At 33.6% G+C, this 16527-nt stretch overlaps 1 protein-coding gene across 7 annotated transcripts in view; it reads left to right on the forward strand.

Moving 5' to 3' along the window:
• Positions 1–16527, forward strand: part of TCERG1 (transcription elongation regulator 1) — a 60319-nt gene that overhangs the window by 21177 nt on the left and 22615 nt on the right. For 5 of the 7 annotated variants that reach the window (XR_006735094.1, XM_045551129.1, XM_045551131.1 and 2 more), the window contains 6 exons: positions 418–530; positions 1303–1391; positions 12478–12638; positions 13813–13869; positions 13983–14049; positions 15127–15177. Coding sequence is in view for 6 of the 7 variants with exons in the window: in XM_045551129.1 (XP_045407085.1) it covers positions 418–530; positions 1303–1391; positions 12478–12638; positions 13813–13869; positions 13983–14049; positions 15127–15177 (538 nt within the window). In the remaining variant the exon portion in view is untranslated. The remainder of the gene's footprint in view (positions 1–417; positions 531–1302; positions 1392–12477; positions 12639–13812; positions 13870–13982; positions 14050–15126; positions 15178–16527) is intronic. The other 2 variants (XM_045551135.1, XM_045551130.1) reach the window with 1 other exon arrangement.

A 16527-nucleotide genomic window follows, 5' to 3' on the forward strand; every position in this document is an offset into this window, starting at 1 on the left:
TATTTTATGTTTTCTGAAGGAAGAAAAAGAATTAGGGCCTTGGATCCTTAGATGTTGTAGAAGACTCATAATTTTCTATATGACAATGTCCTATTTCTGTTCCTAAGTATCTTAGTATTATATCTTATCCCATTCAGCAAAATGAATCATTGCTACAAATGGTATTATGAATGACCTGAAAGACTCTATGCCCCTTTGAAGTCAGTAGGTTTTCTTTAAGGACAGTTTCCTAACTGTTATAGCAAGATATTTGTAGTTGAGTATTACATTAGAGTCACATCAATGATATTACAAGGAAGGACATTTTATCTTTATAGTTAATATCTAGAAATGGAATATCTCAACTGCTTATTCTCTGAATGTTCTTAGAAAATTCTGTCAAAACTTTTGAGTGATAGCATCTTAATTTCTTAATAGAAAAATTAGAAGAGAAGATTAAAGAGCCAATTAAAGAACCTTCTGAAGAACCTCTTCCAATGGAGACAGAGGAGGAGGATACTAAAGAAGAGCCTATAAAGGAGATAAAGGAGGTAAAGGGCCACAACCCATTAAGCTTGGAGCCACATTGTTTGGTACAATTTACTTGTAACTAAATACCTATTTGATATATTTTTAAATCATTGTTATAAATTTGATTTTTGAAATCTAAAGGTTCTTTGAAGTTTCTAATTCAGTTTTTCCTTTGAAAATTTCATTAAATTACTTCTTATACTAAACTGAAGCCCATAGAAAGAAAGGGCCTTGGACCAGAGCTCGGACCTCATCTCCAACATCTTGACTTAGAGACTGGTACATGTTAAAATCATAAGTGTAACTTCATATTTGGAGAATGTAGGATACATTTTATCTGTCCTGTCTACTATTGTGTTCTGGCATGGATTGATCCCTTTAGAGGAGTTGCTTTTTGGAAGCTTCCTTGATTCAGTGAAGGAACTGATGGTAGTCATATTTTAGTAGTAGGACAGTTAGCAGAAATCAGAAACAATGTTAAATGAAGAGATCTCCTCTAATTCTTTATACTGTTATTCTCCATTTCTGCCCCTAATCACATGGTTAGTGAGTCAATGAGATAAGACCAGATGCTGCTGCTGGGTTCTGCTGTTGTGAAATTAAATTCCTCTGTGGGCAAGGATTTAGATTTTCTTTTTTTAGAAATTTCTACTTGAAGTCCCCCCTCCTGTTCTAGCAACACACCTTGTGTTGGTTGTACTTGAAGTTGTTTGCAGTTACACTCTTTTTTGTGGAATATTCAAGTGTAGTTTTGTGATAGTAATTAAATGGGAGTAATATTATTTCCCGTAGGAGCCCAAAGAAGAGGAGATGACCGAAGAAGAAAAGGCTGCCCAGAAGGCAAAGCCAGTAGCTACTACTCCTATTCCTGGTACTCCGTGGTATGTATTTAGCTTAGTTAGTAAGTTTTTTTTTCTTTCTTATTTAAATCATACTTGATTGTTACATGGTTTATTTTGTAGAAAAAGTACTTTTAAAAGCATATATGTCAAATATGTTTTTATTTGTTGTATTTGGGGTGTTCAAACCTAAATTTCAATTGCTACAAGTGTCTTCCTTCATGATACTCTCTATTAATGCTCATTGTTTTTAATTATAAACATGAACCACTGTGGATCTGAATATACTTTTTATTATTTAAAATGTTTTAAATTTGTTTTTATGTGCATACCCAATATGTGAATACATTTATAGAACTATGTAAAATTATGTCTTTTTATCTAAGTACAGGCGTACCTCATTGTTCTTTGCTTTATTGTGCTTCAGAGATACATTTCTTACAAATTGACACTTTGTGGCAACCCTTCATCAAGTCTTATCAGTGCCATTTTTCCAATAGCTTGTGCTCACTTTGTGTCTCTGTGTCACATTTTGGTAATTCTCACAATATTTCAAAATTTTTCTTTATTAATACATCTGTTATGGTGCTTTAGGATCAGTGATCTTTGGTATTACTATTGTTATTCTTTAGGGGTACCACAAACCACGCCCATGTAAGATGATAAACTTAACAAATGTTAGATATGTGTTCTGATTGCGCTGCTGACTATCTGTTTTCCTGTCTTCCTCTGCTTGGGCCTCCCTATTCCCTGAGACACAACAATATGAAAATTAGAACAATTGATAACCCTGTGGGGTCTTTAATTGTTCAAGTGAAAGAATGAGTTGCATAACTCACCTTAAATCAGAAGCTAGAAATGATGAAGCTTAGTGAGGAAGGCATGTAAAAAGCCAAGATAGGCCAAAAGCTAGGCCTCTTACACCAGTTAGTCAAATTGTGAATGCAAAGGCAAAATTCTTAAAGGAAATTAAAAGTGCTACTCTAGTGAACACATAAATGATAAGGAAGCAAAGCAGCCTTATTACCGATATAGAGAAAGTTTGAGTGGTATGGATAAATCAGACCAGCTTAAGCCTAATCCAGATCAAGGACCTACCTCTCTTCAATTCTTTTGAAGACTAAGGGAGGAGAGAATGCTGCAAAAGAAAAGTTGGAAGCTAGCAGAGGTGGGTTCATGAGATTTAAGAAAAGTCATTTCCATAACATAAAATTGAAGGTGAAGCCACAAGAGCTGATGTAGAAACTACAGCAAGTTAACCAGGAAGTCTAGCTAAGGTCATTGATGAAGGCGACTGTGCTAAACAACACATTTTCAATATAGACAAAAGAGCCTTCTATTGGAAGTACATGCCATCTAGGACTTTTATAGCTGGAAGGGAGAAGTCAATGCCTGACTTGAAAGCTTCAAAGGACAGGCTGACTCTCTTGTTAGAGGTTAATGCAGCTGTTGGCTTTAAGTTGAAGCTAATGCTCATTTACCATTCTGAAAATCCTAAGGCTGGTAAGAGTGATGATAAATCTGCTCTGCCAGTGGAACAACAAAGCCTAGATGACAGCAGATCTGTTTATAGCATGGTTTACTGAAGCCCACTGTTAAGACCTACTCCTGAGAAAAAAAGGTTCCTTTCAAAATGTTACTGCTCATCGACAATGTACCAGGTTACCCACAAGCTCTGATGGAGATGTATAAGGAGTTAATGTTGTCTTTATGCCTGCTAAAACATCCATTCCATAGCCCATGGATCAAGGGAGTAATTCTGACTTTTAAGTCTTCTTATTTAAGAAATAAATTTTGTAAGGCTATAGCTGCCATAGACAGTGATTCCTCTGGTGAATCTGGACAGTGTAAATTGAAAAAGCCTTCTGGAAATGATTGACCATTCTAGATGCCATTAAGAACCTTCGTGATTCATGGGGGGGGCATGAAGATGTCAACATTAACAGGAGTTTGGAAGAAGTTGATTCCAACTCTCATGGATAACTGAGGGGTGTAAGACTTCAGTGGAGGAAGTCACTGCAGATGTGGTGGAAATAGCAAGAGAACTGGAAGTGGAGCCTAAAGATGTGACCAAATTGCTGTAGTCTCATGAGAAAACTTTAATGAATAAGGAGTTGCTTCTTATAGGTGAGCAAAGAAAGTGGATTCTCGAGATGGAATCTACTTCTGATGAAGATGCTATGAACAGTGTTGCAATGACCAAAGGATTTAGAATATTACCCAAACTTAGTTGACAAAGCTGCAGCAAGGTGCTCCAATTTTGATTTACTCCAGATTTTAAAGTTCTTCTGCTGTGGATAAATTGGTATCAAATGGTATTGCATGCCCCAGAGAAGTCTTTTGTGAAAGGGACAGGCAATTGATGTGGCAAACTTCATTGTTATCTTATTTTAAGAAATTGCCACAGCCACCCTAACCTTCCGCAACCACCACTCGTTATCAGTCAGCAGGCATCAACATCCAGGGCAAGACCCTCCACCAGCAAAAAGGTTATGACTCACTGATGGCTCAGATGATTGTTAGCAGTTTTTTGGCAATAAAGGATTTTTTAATAAAGGTATGTACATTGTTTAGATATAATGCTATTGTATACTTAATGGACTGCAATATATTGTAAGCATAACTTTTATATGTACTGGGAAACCAAAAATTTTTGTTACTCACTTTATTGTGATATTTGCCTTATTGGGGTAGTCTGGAATAGAACCTACAATATCTGTGAGGTGTGCCTGTATTGAATAGTCTACTTCTTTTTTTTTTTCCTCTTTTGCTTGGTTTCTTTTCTTTCTATTGTCACATAAGTGCTTCCTTTCCTATTCCTGCTTGAACTCATTTTCTTTATACAGTCCACACATTGCAATGAATTAGCTTGTTTCTGAAGTCTTGTAATCCATAGGTTCTCATCCAACTTCTTTTCCTTGTTTTTACTCCTTGCTTTTGTCATTGAAGAAATAAATATGTTTTTCCTATAGCATTCCCAAATCTGGATATTACTATTGTGTCCCCATAGTACTGTTTAATGGGGTCCTCCATTCCTGAATTTCCTGCAAACCCGCAAGCAGATCTAAAGGTGTGATTAGATTCAGGTTTATCTTTTTGGTGCAACTTAGAAAGAGTAGCTGAATTCATAAAAAGCCGTACAATATGAAAGAATTGCATAAAATAAAAAATTATAGAATTCCACTTTCATCAAACCTTCCCGTTAAACCTTTTGCTTTTATTATCTTTTATGTGTAAGTATAGGAGCGTGTGGTTACATGCACATTATATAGTATCTTTTAAAAATACATTATTCCTCAGGGTTTTTTTTTTTTTACTAAATATTAATGTGTCAGAAATCTTGCACTTTTATTACATAGAATTCAGTTCATGACAGCATAGTTGTCTGTTGTATGAAAATGAATAATTGTCCTACAAATGTGTGGTTAGGTTATTTTCCCCTTTTTTGTCCCTAGCATTACAGAAGTTGCTATTTGGGACATCTTCATAGATATTTCTTTGTGAACACATGCAAGTATTTCTGTTGGATTCATTCCTAGAAATGAAATTGCTGAATCAGTCACTAATAACTATTTAAAATTTTGGTGGATATTGCCAAATAGAGCTCAGAAAAGGATTTTTGGGTGGGGGGGTGGTTGGAAGGCTCTACCAGTTAATTTTCCCACCAGCAGCCTGAGATTACCAGTTTTCCTTCATGCATAGTAGTGTAGTGATACTGTATTCCTTTTAAATCTTTGGTAGCCTGAGAAAAAGTATCTTACGTTTCTTGAATACTGGTGTGATTGAACTTACGTCATGTTTATTGGCTGTCAATTGCCTTTGCATATTTGTACTTTTTTTATGGACTTTTTTTCTTAATGATATGTGGGAGCTTTTTATGTATATTGTTATTAATCCTTTGACTTTTATATGTATTATAGTTTCTCTCAGTCTCTTGGTTTTTGTTTTGGTGTCCTGTCTTACATAAATTTTGTATTTTAATGAGGTCAAATTGACTGATCTTTTTACTTACAGCTTCTAGGTTCAGTGTCTTTTTAAGAAGCATCTCCATCCTCTCCTTCCCCAAATGCATGTATATATTCCTAGTGCTATTTTTTATTTTTTGTTTTGAGACAGAGTCTTGCTTTGTTGCCTGGGCTAGAGTGCCATGGCATCAGCCTAGCTCACAGCAACCTTAAACTCCTGGGCTCAAGCGATCCTCCTGCCTCAGCCTCCCGAGTAGGTGGGACTACAGGCATGTGCCACCATGCCTGGCTATTTTTTTCTATATATTTTTAGTTGTCTGGCTAATTTCTTTCTATTTTTAGTAGAGACGGGGTCTCGCTCTTGCTCAGCCTGGTCTCAAACTCCTGTCCTCAAGTGATCCTCCCTACTTGGCCTCCCAGAGTGCTAGGATTACAGGCTTGAGCCACCATGCCTGGCCTGTTCCTCGTGCTTTTATAATTCATCTGAATGCCATTTCTTATTAAATGGTTAAGTGCTAACTTGAAGCTAAACAGAGTGTTCAGCTAAGCGGAATATGCAACATCATTTGGATAATAACATTTTAATTAGTATTTCTGTCTCTTGATATCTTCAGATTACTGTTTCTTTGGCGGTAAGAAGTTAAATGTAAAATGTGAAGTTTCATGTTTCTCTTACCTGTATTGGAATTTTTTTCCCTGATGATTTATGACCTTAGTTTGACAAATTTTTGAAAATTAATGAAGAGAGGTCAAAATTAGAAACATTTTGTATTACTTAGGATCACTAAACATTAGTTTCTGGTTCTAAGAGTTTTTTTTTTTTTGACAAGTTTTTAAAGGTCACAGGTGAACTGTAATTTTTCCCATTACTAAGAATGTGTGAGAATTTTAGCTTGCAGTTATTTTTATAGTCCTGTGCTACTGTGTATAGCAAGGACTGCCGTATCTGCCATGCTTTATTTATATCAAAAATGTGTCATTGAACTTTAGTTGATTTTGTACTTACTGAGAATAGCACAGAACCTTTTTTTTAATCCTGTGTTTCTATAGGTTCTTTTTTTAGTGTTTTACTCCCAATATTTTATTATGAAAAATCAGAAACTTAACAGAAACATTGAAAGAATTCTAGAGTGAACATATATTGGCCACCTAGATTCTGTAGTTATCATTTTGCCATATTTGCTTTATCACTTATTTATCCTTCCCTCAATGCGTATACCAATCAGTCTTAATTTTTTGATGCATTAAAAATTGCAGACATGAGTACACTTTTCCCAGTATTTTATTATGAATATTAAATAGTACATTTAATAGTACAGGGCAGTTTTGTGACAAGAGAATTCTTTGTCCATGGTTTCTTCGTTAATTCTGAAATGTCCTGATAGCTTCTTATTCCATGCACGCATACACAAAGCCTGCTGGAATTTTCATTCAGATTACATTGAATCTGTAGAAAAGTTGGAGAGAATCGACATCTTAACAATGTTGTCTCTTCTAATTCATGAACACGATTTATCTTTCATTTGTTTAGGTCTTTAATTTCTCTTAGAGTGTTCAATGTCTACATTGAACAGGTGAACTGTAAAAACTATAAAAATAACTTCATGGACATATTTTGCTAGGTTTAGCTCTAGGTATTATGTTACTTGGTGCTATTGCACATTGTATAGTTTTCAAAAATTTCATATTCCAATTGATTGCTGTTAATATATAAGAATAGAATTGATTTTTGTATGTTAACTTTGTATTATAGAACCTTGCTAAATTGGTTTATTACAATAGTTTCGTAGATTCCCTGGGATTTTCTGTGTAAATAATCATGTGCAAAAGGAACACTTCTATTTCTTCTTTTTTGATCTTTTATGCCTTTTACTATTATCTTTTCTCCTTATCGCTAGGCCCTTTATTGCAATGCTAAATAGAACAGATGAAAGTGGACGTTCTTGCCTTGTTCCTGATAGTAGGGGGAGACAATTTAGTCTTTTACCATCAAATAATATTAGCTGTAGATTTTTCAGAGATATCCTTTACCAATTTGAGGAAGTTCCTTGTTTGTTAGTTTTTTTTATCATAAATCTGAATCTACTGAAGTGAATGAGTTTTTCTCCTTCATTCTTCTAATATGGTGAATTACATTGACTTTTTAATGTTAAACTGGTATTGCATTTCTGGAATATGTGTTATTTGTCATGGTATCTTATTTTTATTTATTGTGTTTTGTTTGATTTTCTAATTCATTAAAGATTTTGTATCTATATGTGGGATATTAATCTGCAATTTTCTTTTGTAATGTCTGTCTTTGTTAGGTTTTGGTATTAGGGTTATGTCGGTTTCATAAAATGTGTTGGGTAGTAATTGGTGATTTCCACTCCTCTATTTACTGAAAAAGCTTGTAAGATGGTATTACTTTCTCCCTCAAGTAAAAGTTAATATTATAGAATTAACAAGTAAAACTATCTGGTTCTAAAGGGTTTTTTTTGGGGGGGGGTGCTTTTGTTAAATTAAACTGCTTTACTAGTTATACGGGGTTATTCAGGTTTTCTATCCCTTCTGTCAATTTTGGTAAGTTATTTTTTTTTAAGAAATTTACTTTGTCTTAAGTTGTTGAATTTGTTGTTGTGAAGTTCATATTATTCTCTTAATATCCTTTAAGTGTCTCTGTGATCTATAGTGATAACCTCTTTTTCATTCCAGATAGTGGTGGTTCGTGATCTCTTTTCTTATCAGTCAGCTAAAAGTTTGTTATTTTTTTTATCTTTTCATAAAACCAATTGTAGGCTGCTTTTCCTTTCACCTACTTTGGGTTTACTTTATGCTTCCTTTTCTGTTTTCTTGTGGTGAGTTCTTAGATTATTAGTGTAGTTCTTTCTAGTGTGAACATTTAAAGGACTTAAGTTTCCTTTTCAGCACTGCTTTAGTGTCATTTGACAAATTTTGATAAATGTATTTCATTTCCATTCAGTTTATGTTATTTTAAAATTTACTTTTTGATTTATCTTTATGTCTCATGAATTATTTAAAAGTCTGTTGTTTCTAGATATTTGGAATTTTTCTAGATACTCTACTTATGTTAATAATTGACCAGCAGTCAGAAAATGCACTTTGTATGATTTTGGCACTTTGACATTGATTGAGACCTGTGGTTTTGCTCAGCGTGTATCTATCTTAGTACTGTTTGTTTTGAGTCTTTTCGTCTATCAGTTGTTGTCTATAAGTTGTTGAGAGAGAGTGATATTAATCTATTGTAGAATTATCTATTTCTCTCTTTAATTTGGCCCATTCTTGATCTATTTTGAGGCTCTGTTAGTAGACTTATTTAGGTTATTAAATATGAAATGTATGATTTTGAATCAAAAGTTTAGTTTATTATATCTCAAATAAAAAGCAGTACAATTAATCAAAGTATGTGACTAAACTCTCGACACAGTTTTGCAATCTTAACAGTAGCTTGCTTATGCTAGCAGCGAAGAAGACTGGAGCGCAAGTGGCCTTGAAATCGTGAAAGGCGTTTTCCACAGCTTGTTGAGAATTGAATATTTTTCCTTGCAAGAAGTGGTCCAAAGCCTGGAAGAAGTAGTAGTCACTTGGTACAAGGTCTGGTGAATTTTGGTGAATGACAGAGAGTTTCCAAGTTCAGCTGCTGTAGTTTGAGCAGTGTTGTTTGTGGAACAGGTGCTCGAGTGTTGTCTTGCAAGAGGATTGGCCTGTCTCTAGTGACCATTCTCGGCTGCTTCATGACAAGCATCCACATCCTTCTGTCGAGTGGGTTGCAGTAGACATCTGCTGTAATGGATTGACCAGGTTTCATGAAGCTGTAGTGGATAATACCAGTGCTGGACCACCAGACACCATTAGCTTTTTTTGATGGATATTCAGTTTTCGACTGTGTTTCAGCACTTCGTCTTTATCCAGCCATCATGCCGAATGCTTGTGATTGTCAAAAAAAATCCATTTTTCATCACACATAGCAATACAGTATACAAATGGTTCACCTTTATATCATGACAGCAAAGAAAGGCAAGCTTCGAGACGATTTGTCTTCTGATGCCTGTTAGTTCATGTGGTACCCATCTGTCCAGCTTCTTAACCGTGCCGATTTGTTTCAAATGGCCCAATATTGTTGGCATGGTAACGTCAGACCTTATTGGTAATTCACGCATAGGTTGACATGGATTCGCTTTCACTCCAGCTTTCAGCTCATAATTACCCACCTTGGTATCAGGTCACCCACATGGCTCATTTTCAAGATTAAAATTACCAGAACACAGTTTCTCAAACCATTGATGTAGTACTGTGTGTTCATTAGCCACATCCTTCCCAGACACTTCGTTGATATTTCAAGCTGTGTGCGCTGCATTGGTTCCACGACGGAACTCATATTCAAAAATAACATGAATTTTTTGAGTTATCCATGCTTTCTCAAAAATTGCTCTAAAAGTTTTTTTGAAAGATAATTACAAGCCAAACTACATTTGAAAGAATGAGGATGTACCTTCACAACAACAACAAAAAAGAAGTGTCCAAATGAAATGTCAGAAATAACAACTGGCAAGCTTAAATTACTTAAGCAAATAGGACATTCCATACTTAATAACCTAATATATACATTTTACAATTGTTATATCTTCCTAATGAATTGTCCCTTTTATCATTATGAAATGAACGTCTTTTTCTTCCTTCTACTCTTGTCTTTAAGTCTATTTTACCAGTTGTTAAAAACAGCCATTTCTGTCTTTTATGCTTTCTGTTCATACAGCATATCCTTTTCCATCCATTGACTTTCAACCATTCTTTGGCCTTATACTTAAAGTGTGTTTCTTATAGACAGCTTATGGTAGTATCTTGTGTTTTTATCCACTGTGTCAATTCTTGCTTTTTAATTGAAATGTTGAGACTAACATTTAATGTGATTTTCGATATGGTTAGATTTAGGTGTACCATTATTTGTTTTCTGTTTGTCATCTCTATTTTTTATTCCTCTGTTCTCTCTTTACTAATTTCAGTTGAATTATTTGAATTCTGTTTTGCATTCCATTTAATTTGTCTGTTGGCTTTTTGGTGATAGCTCTTTGTGTTATTTTTTTTAGTTGTTGCTCTAGGGATTATAATCTACATACCTATCTGTCACAGTCTATTTAGAATTAGTAGTGTACCGCTTCACGTAAAATGTGGAAAGTTGGCTTTTTGGTGATAGCTCTTTGTGTTATTTTTTTAGTTGTTGCTCTAGGGATTATAATCTACATACCTATCTGTCACAGTCTATTTAGAATTAGTAATATACCGCTTCACGTAAAATGTGGAAACTTTTGCTACCATATAAGTCCTTTTTTAACCCCACACCGCATTTAGTTGTCATGTGTATTACTACTACCTACATGAAAACCCCATCAGTGTTATAATTTTTCATACATATTTTTTAAAAACTTTAGAGGAAAAAAATCTTTTTATTTACGATTTCTGTTCGTTTTTTCTTCATTCCTAACAATGCAGTTTTCTCTTTAGTATCGCTTCCTTTCAGCATGAAGAATGGACCTGTAGGAAATGAAATCTCTTAGTTTTTCTTCACCTGAAAATATTTTTTTTTGCCCTTGTTTCTGAAGGATATTCTGGCAGTTCTTTTTTTTTTTTTTTTCCAAAACATTAAAGATGTTGTTCCACTGTATTTTGGCTTCTGTGCTTTCTGCTAAGAAATCCATGATCTTTGGAATCATTTCTTTGTATGTATTGTACCTTTTTTTTTCTTTTTACTATCTGCTATCAAGTTTTTTTTTTTTTTTTTAATGTTTTCCTGTTTGGTTATCTTATGTGTAGTTCTTGATTTCTTGAAGTTTTTCCTATTTGGGGTTTGCTGAGCTTCTTTAATGTGTATATTTATGTCTTTTAACAAATTGGGAGATATTTTTGGCCATTATGTCTTTAAATTTTTTCTGTCCCATTCTTTCTCCTCCTTTTGGAACCCCATGACATGCATATTAGACATTTTGTGATAGTCCCATAGGTTCATTCTGTTCTTCTCCCCATGTCAGTTCTTTGGGTGGGATAATTACGGATCCATCTTCTGGTTCAGTGGTTGTTTCTTCTGTCATCTCTGTTCTGTTCTTGAGCCAATCCAGTGAAATTTCAGTTATTTTCAATTTCTAAAATTTCCATTTGGTTCTTTCTTTGTAGTTTCTGTTTATCTACCGAAAACTACTATCTTTTCATTTATTTCAAGTGAAATGTTTTTCTTTATCTCATGAAGTCTAGTTATTACTGTTACTCTCAGGTCTTTGTGTGACTATTTCAACGTAGGAGGCTTTGTTTGATAATTTCAACATCTAGGTGACCTTGGGCTTGACAAGTAGTGATTAATTTTTGGTTCTCTGGCTGTGAAGCCCTGATTTCTGTTGGAATTTTAGCTGCCCGTGCTGTTGCCACCATGCTACTCTACAACCAGGAGTCACCCTCAGGGCAGAGTTATGAGTAGGGGAGAAATAGGAAATTTACTCTCTTGCAGTTACTTCTGTAAATTTTTACTGTCTTCCATACTTTTTTCTGTTTATTTTTTAAAGACTGTACAGAGTCTGCACATACTGTTTTTTTGGTCCAAGATTTCTACTTGTAATTAATAGGACCAGTGGGCTGTCGTGAGCTGTGTGGTGGTGTGTGGTGCCCCAGCACAATTGATACTGCCCTGTTTATTGCAGATATAGTTAGATGTTAAAGTCTTCATGAAAGGTTGTATTTATTTGAGTGTGTAATTTTGGTTTGTTAAAAAATATTAAGAACTACTATGTAATAGAGTGCTATGGTCTGTCCTTTAGCTTTAGAACTGCTTAATAGCATTATTATTCCTTGCCATTAAACTGATCCTTTGTGATAGTTTAAAATTTACTACTCTCAAATGGAGTGTACCAAACCAAGTTCCTAAGCACTCTAAACTCTGATCACAAATTGCTTTGCTTTTCCTAATTTTCTCAATATGTTGAGCTGCTATTTTTACCTTAGTCAACTGTTTTCTGTTCTGAAAGACATGTTTAGTTTTTTATAAATAATTACTGGTAATAAGAACATATCCTTCCTCACTACCTTCCTCTTCCCCCTTTGACAGGTTGACAATAGAAGATCTAGCTACAAAATGTGTTCCATAACATAAAAAAATGATATTTTGAATCAATTCTTAGGTGTGTTGTTTGGACCGGGGATGAGCGAGTCTTCTTTTATAATCCCACCACTCGTCTTTCTATGTGGGACCGACCTGATGATCTGATTGGAAGGGCAGATGTTGACAAAATTATTCAGGAGCCCCCTCATAAAAAAGGAATGGAAGACATGAAGAAACTAAGTAAGTTTTAAATTAGAAATATATCCACCAATTGAAACATTGTTTTAGGTTCTTGACAGAAAATGTGAAGGCCATTTAGAAACTTTATTTTTCAAGGAATATAAGAAATTTTAGGAAAAAAAACTGCTATGCTAGTTTGAGTGCAGTAATAGAGATTTAAAATTAAGAACTTGGATAAGATTATACTTTGTAAAATATGTATGTTTTTAACTTCTTATCCTTCTTAAGACTCAGTTCAAGATATGTTGGTACTACTGCTGTTTACTTGATGCTTACTAATACTACCAAAGTGCTCCTTAGTGAGCCTTTCAGCACCTTTTGTTACTCTTAATATATTTTTTGAAAAAAAAACTATCCAGAGGTTTTTAAAAATATTTTGTTTACAAATTTTGTAAAAATACAAAAGCTTTATTCCTGAGAATATAGAGACACCTATATCTTACTAAGAGATTATATTTTAATCTACCCCATGTTTAGATGGAATTCCAATGTATTGAGTACATACGTATTTGTACATGATTTTTGTTATATATTTCTTGTTCGTAATTTGCCCTTGTATTGATATGGTTGTGTTTTTATTGAACCTTGGCCCCCATGTAGTACAGAAGCAAGATACATGAATCATTTAGTACTTCTAATGAAATAAATGGTAATATATACTATTTATAGTGATTGAGAAGTTTTCATGCATTGTATATATGTGGTACTGACATTTTCAGCCTACATACAAGTAGTTTCCGAATCAGTATGACTTTGCCTGTCTGGTACTGAAGGTATTAGGTACCTCTTCAGCAATATTTGTTTTTTATAGGTATGATATTAATGATACTTTATAATCACAGTATTGAATAACTTTTTAAACATTTGATTCATTCATTTGATAAGTACGTTAATATGCATCATAAAAAGGTAATGTAAATCCTGAATCAAGAAAGTTTTATTTTTTGTATTTGTAAATTTAAGGTTTGGGCAAGAAACCATTCAAAATGAATTGCAAATTTAATGTAAAGGGAGGATAAATAGAGGAAGTATAGAATTAATATGGTTTGTTTAGTGTTTTATAAAGGAATGAATATTGAGAGGTGGGTATTTTATCCAAACAGTAATTTAAAAAAATGTTTGTGAAACATATGCACATAATTATTCATAACAATATTTGAAATGTTTTTGCCAGGGCACCCAACCCCAACAATGCTGTCCATTCAAAAGTGGCAATTCTCTATGAGTGCAAGTGAGTGAACTAACTATAAATTGTAGCTTCTTTTTAATACTATTAAAGCAAGTGTTCTGGTAGAGATTAGCTGAAGAATTCATGCCTAAATATTTTAATTAAATTTTGTTCAGTTAAAGAAGAACAAGACCTAATGGAAGAAATTAATGAAGATGAGCCTGTTAAAGCAAAAAAACGGAAGTAAGTAATACATATAGTTTGTGTGAATCAGGTAGATTTTATCTTTTTAAAAATTGATTAGATCATAATCAATTTGTGATTGGAAGGGACAGGTAATGTTAGGAGACAGAAGTCATGATTACATTCTTAGGGCTGATATTAAATAGCTTTGTTTTACAGTGTAGAAAATGTGTCCCTTCTGTTGCTAGATTTGTAAAAGATTTGGTTATTCAAATATGTATTATGAAGCCACTGACATTTTTGAAATTGATTGATTAATTCTTCAGAAATTCATTAGGTCTGAATTTTATAAGTTCTTCCTGGATAAAGATCTCAACAGATAATTCCACAGCTCTCGTAATAACAGACACAGACTTCTCTCTTATATACTTGATCTTGATCTTGTGTCTTACCTAGTCCTGGAGTCTGTTGTCATTACTACTTGCTAAGGAGTGAACCGGTAGGCTTAGAAAGTACTCTGACAGAAAGAAAATGTTAGAAGTTCAAGCATTAGGTTGGCCAGTGCTCTAGAGTTGTGTAAAATGTAAATGTTATTTATTATGGGGGGGTGGAAGGGTGGGGTAGAGGGTGTGTGTGTTGGGGGGGGTGGAATGGGACCATTATTTAGCAGCAAAAAGGAAAGTTTAAAGACATTAGAGACTGGTTAATCATAGTCCTTAATCTGAAAAGGACAGATTGAATGCAGCCAAATCATGGCAAAGAAATCAGTAAGACAACCCCTGTCAAGGGTGATTCTTTTTAAAAAATTTGTTTATTGGCAACAGTGTTAAAGAAACTAAGATATTAAAGAGAATCAGTCATAATCTGTTACCGTAACACAGCTATTTTCATTTCTGCAATTGACTTTTTAGTTCTTGACCAAATGTATAAGTATTTTTATTAGTTGTGATTAACTGATTTTGTGTTCTTTTAAAAAAATCTGGAATAAGACATGTTTTCTTAATTATTATAAATGACTGTATTCATTCTGTTTATATACCATAATTTTGGATGTTTTTACAATGTTAAACTTTTAGGTTGTTTTTAATTGTTTGTTCTTATAGACAACTCTGTAAGGTTTTTAACTGCTTTTATCAGGAGAATGTCAAAGAAGTCCTTTATGTGGATTGCCCGAGCTTCTCTATTTAGGTACAAAGCTAAAAGCCTGTTTTTCCTGGCTTAGTTTTTCTTTTATTTCTTTTATTGAGATAGATAGTGATAGTTTGTATTGTGACATTTTTATTTAGTATAATTCTATAAAGGTTATTTGTTTTCATTAGTTATTGTATTTCTTGGATGTCTTTTAACTATTTAAATAGTTCTTAAATACATTATTATAAGAGGGTATATTGTTTGGCAAATTGCTTTTACCTGTTTGTTTTATGCATATCTTAGGTCACAGACTATCTCGCTAAGTTCCTGCAGGTCATGGACTATGTCTTCTGTTTCTTTTGATTCATTCCCAAAGTTGCTGATTACCTCTCAATACTTGCATTTGTGGGTTAGCCTTAGTTCCATTTAAATCTCCTGGGCTACCTACAGTTCCCTGTATAGCATGCTTTTCAATTTTTCAGATATTCTGTTTTCTTGATTCCCTTAAGTTTGTATAGAGAATATGGGCCAATTTTATTAATAAACTTAGCAGATCATATTTAAGGAGAAAGATCTGCTGAAATATATTCGAGTGTTACTCAGCTACTTACTTTTTTTGATTATTTACATGAATGGGCCTTTTTCATAGTGCATATGTTTGAGAGGTGACTTGATTTTTGTGTTTATAATCTCACTTGAGTACCACACAGCAACAGGGTTGTCCTTAGCCCTGGGGTGCATTTTTGGAGGAGTGAGAAATAGTTTAGTCATTGATGAATAGTTCTAATTCTACCTAACTACTCCTGGGCCCATGTTGCTCTCTGGGACCTGTCCTTCAACTTAAATCTCAACTTATCACCCACAAAGTGAGTAATAAAAATGTCAGGTAGGTAAGGTATATATCTCACATATTCACTTGGCCGAGTTTAGAGATATTTTAATTTTAGTTTCAAGATAAATGCTTGAGATTACTAAAATATAATACCACTTAATACAAATTTTTATTAGATTTTAAAAAATATTTCACGTATTTAAAATGTAAAACCTTTTGAAAAATACTGTTTTTTCTATATTATTTTAAGAACTAGAATGATATTCTGTGCTGTTTGATTCTAACACATAGTTTTACTGCAGTGTTAGCTAAGCTTTATTTATTTTTTTTAGTTAGGTAGTTCACTTTTTGTATATAATCAACTACTGCTAGGAAGATAACAGCACATTAAAGTTATATATTTTTTCTTAACAATGTAGCCATTGTAAGTAACATCATTAGAAGCTCATTTTAATTTTATTATTATAATGAAAGTTGTTTATCCCTTAGAGTTCATTTGAAACCCTCAGTATAATTTGTTTTTGCCAAAAATATGCTGCTCAGTAGTGAGTCTTGGAAATTCCATTGATTTTAAG

This window comes from Lemur catta, chromosome 5 (assembly GCF_020740605.2).
Source record: "Lemur catta isolate mLemCat1 chromosome 5, mLemCat1.pri, whole genome shotgun sequence".
Classification (NCBI taxonomy): Eukaryota; Metazoa; Chordata; class Mammalia; order Primates; family Lemuridae; genus Lemur; species Lemur catta.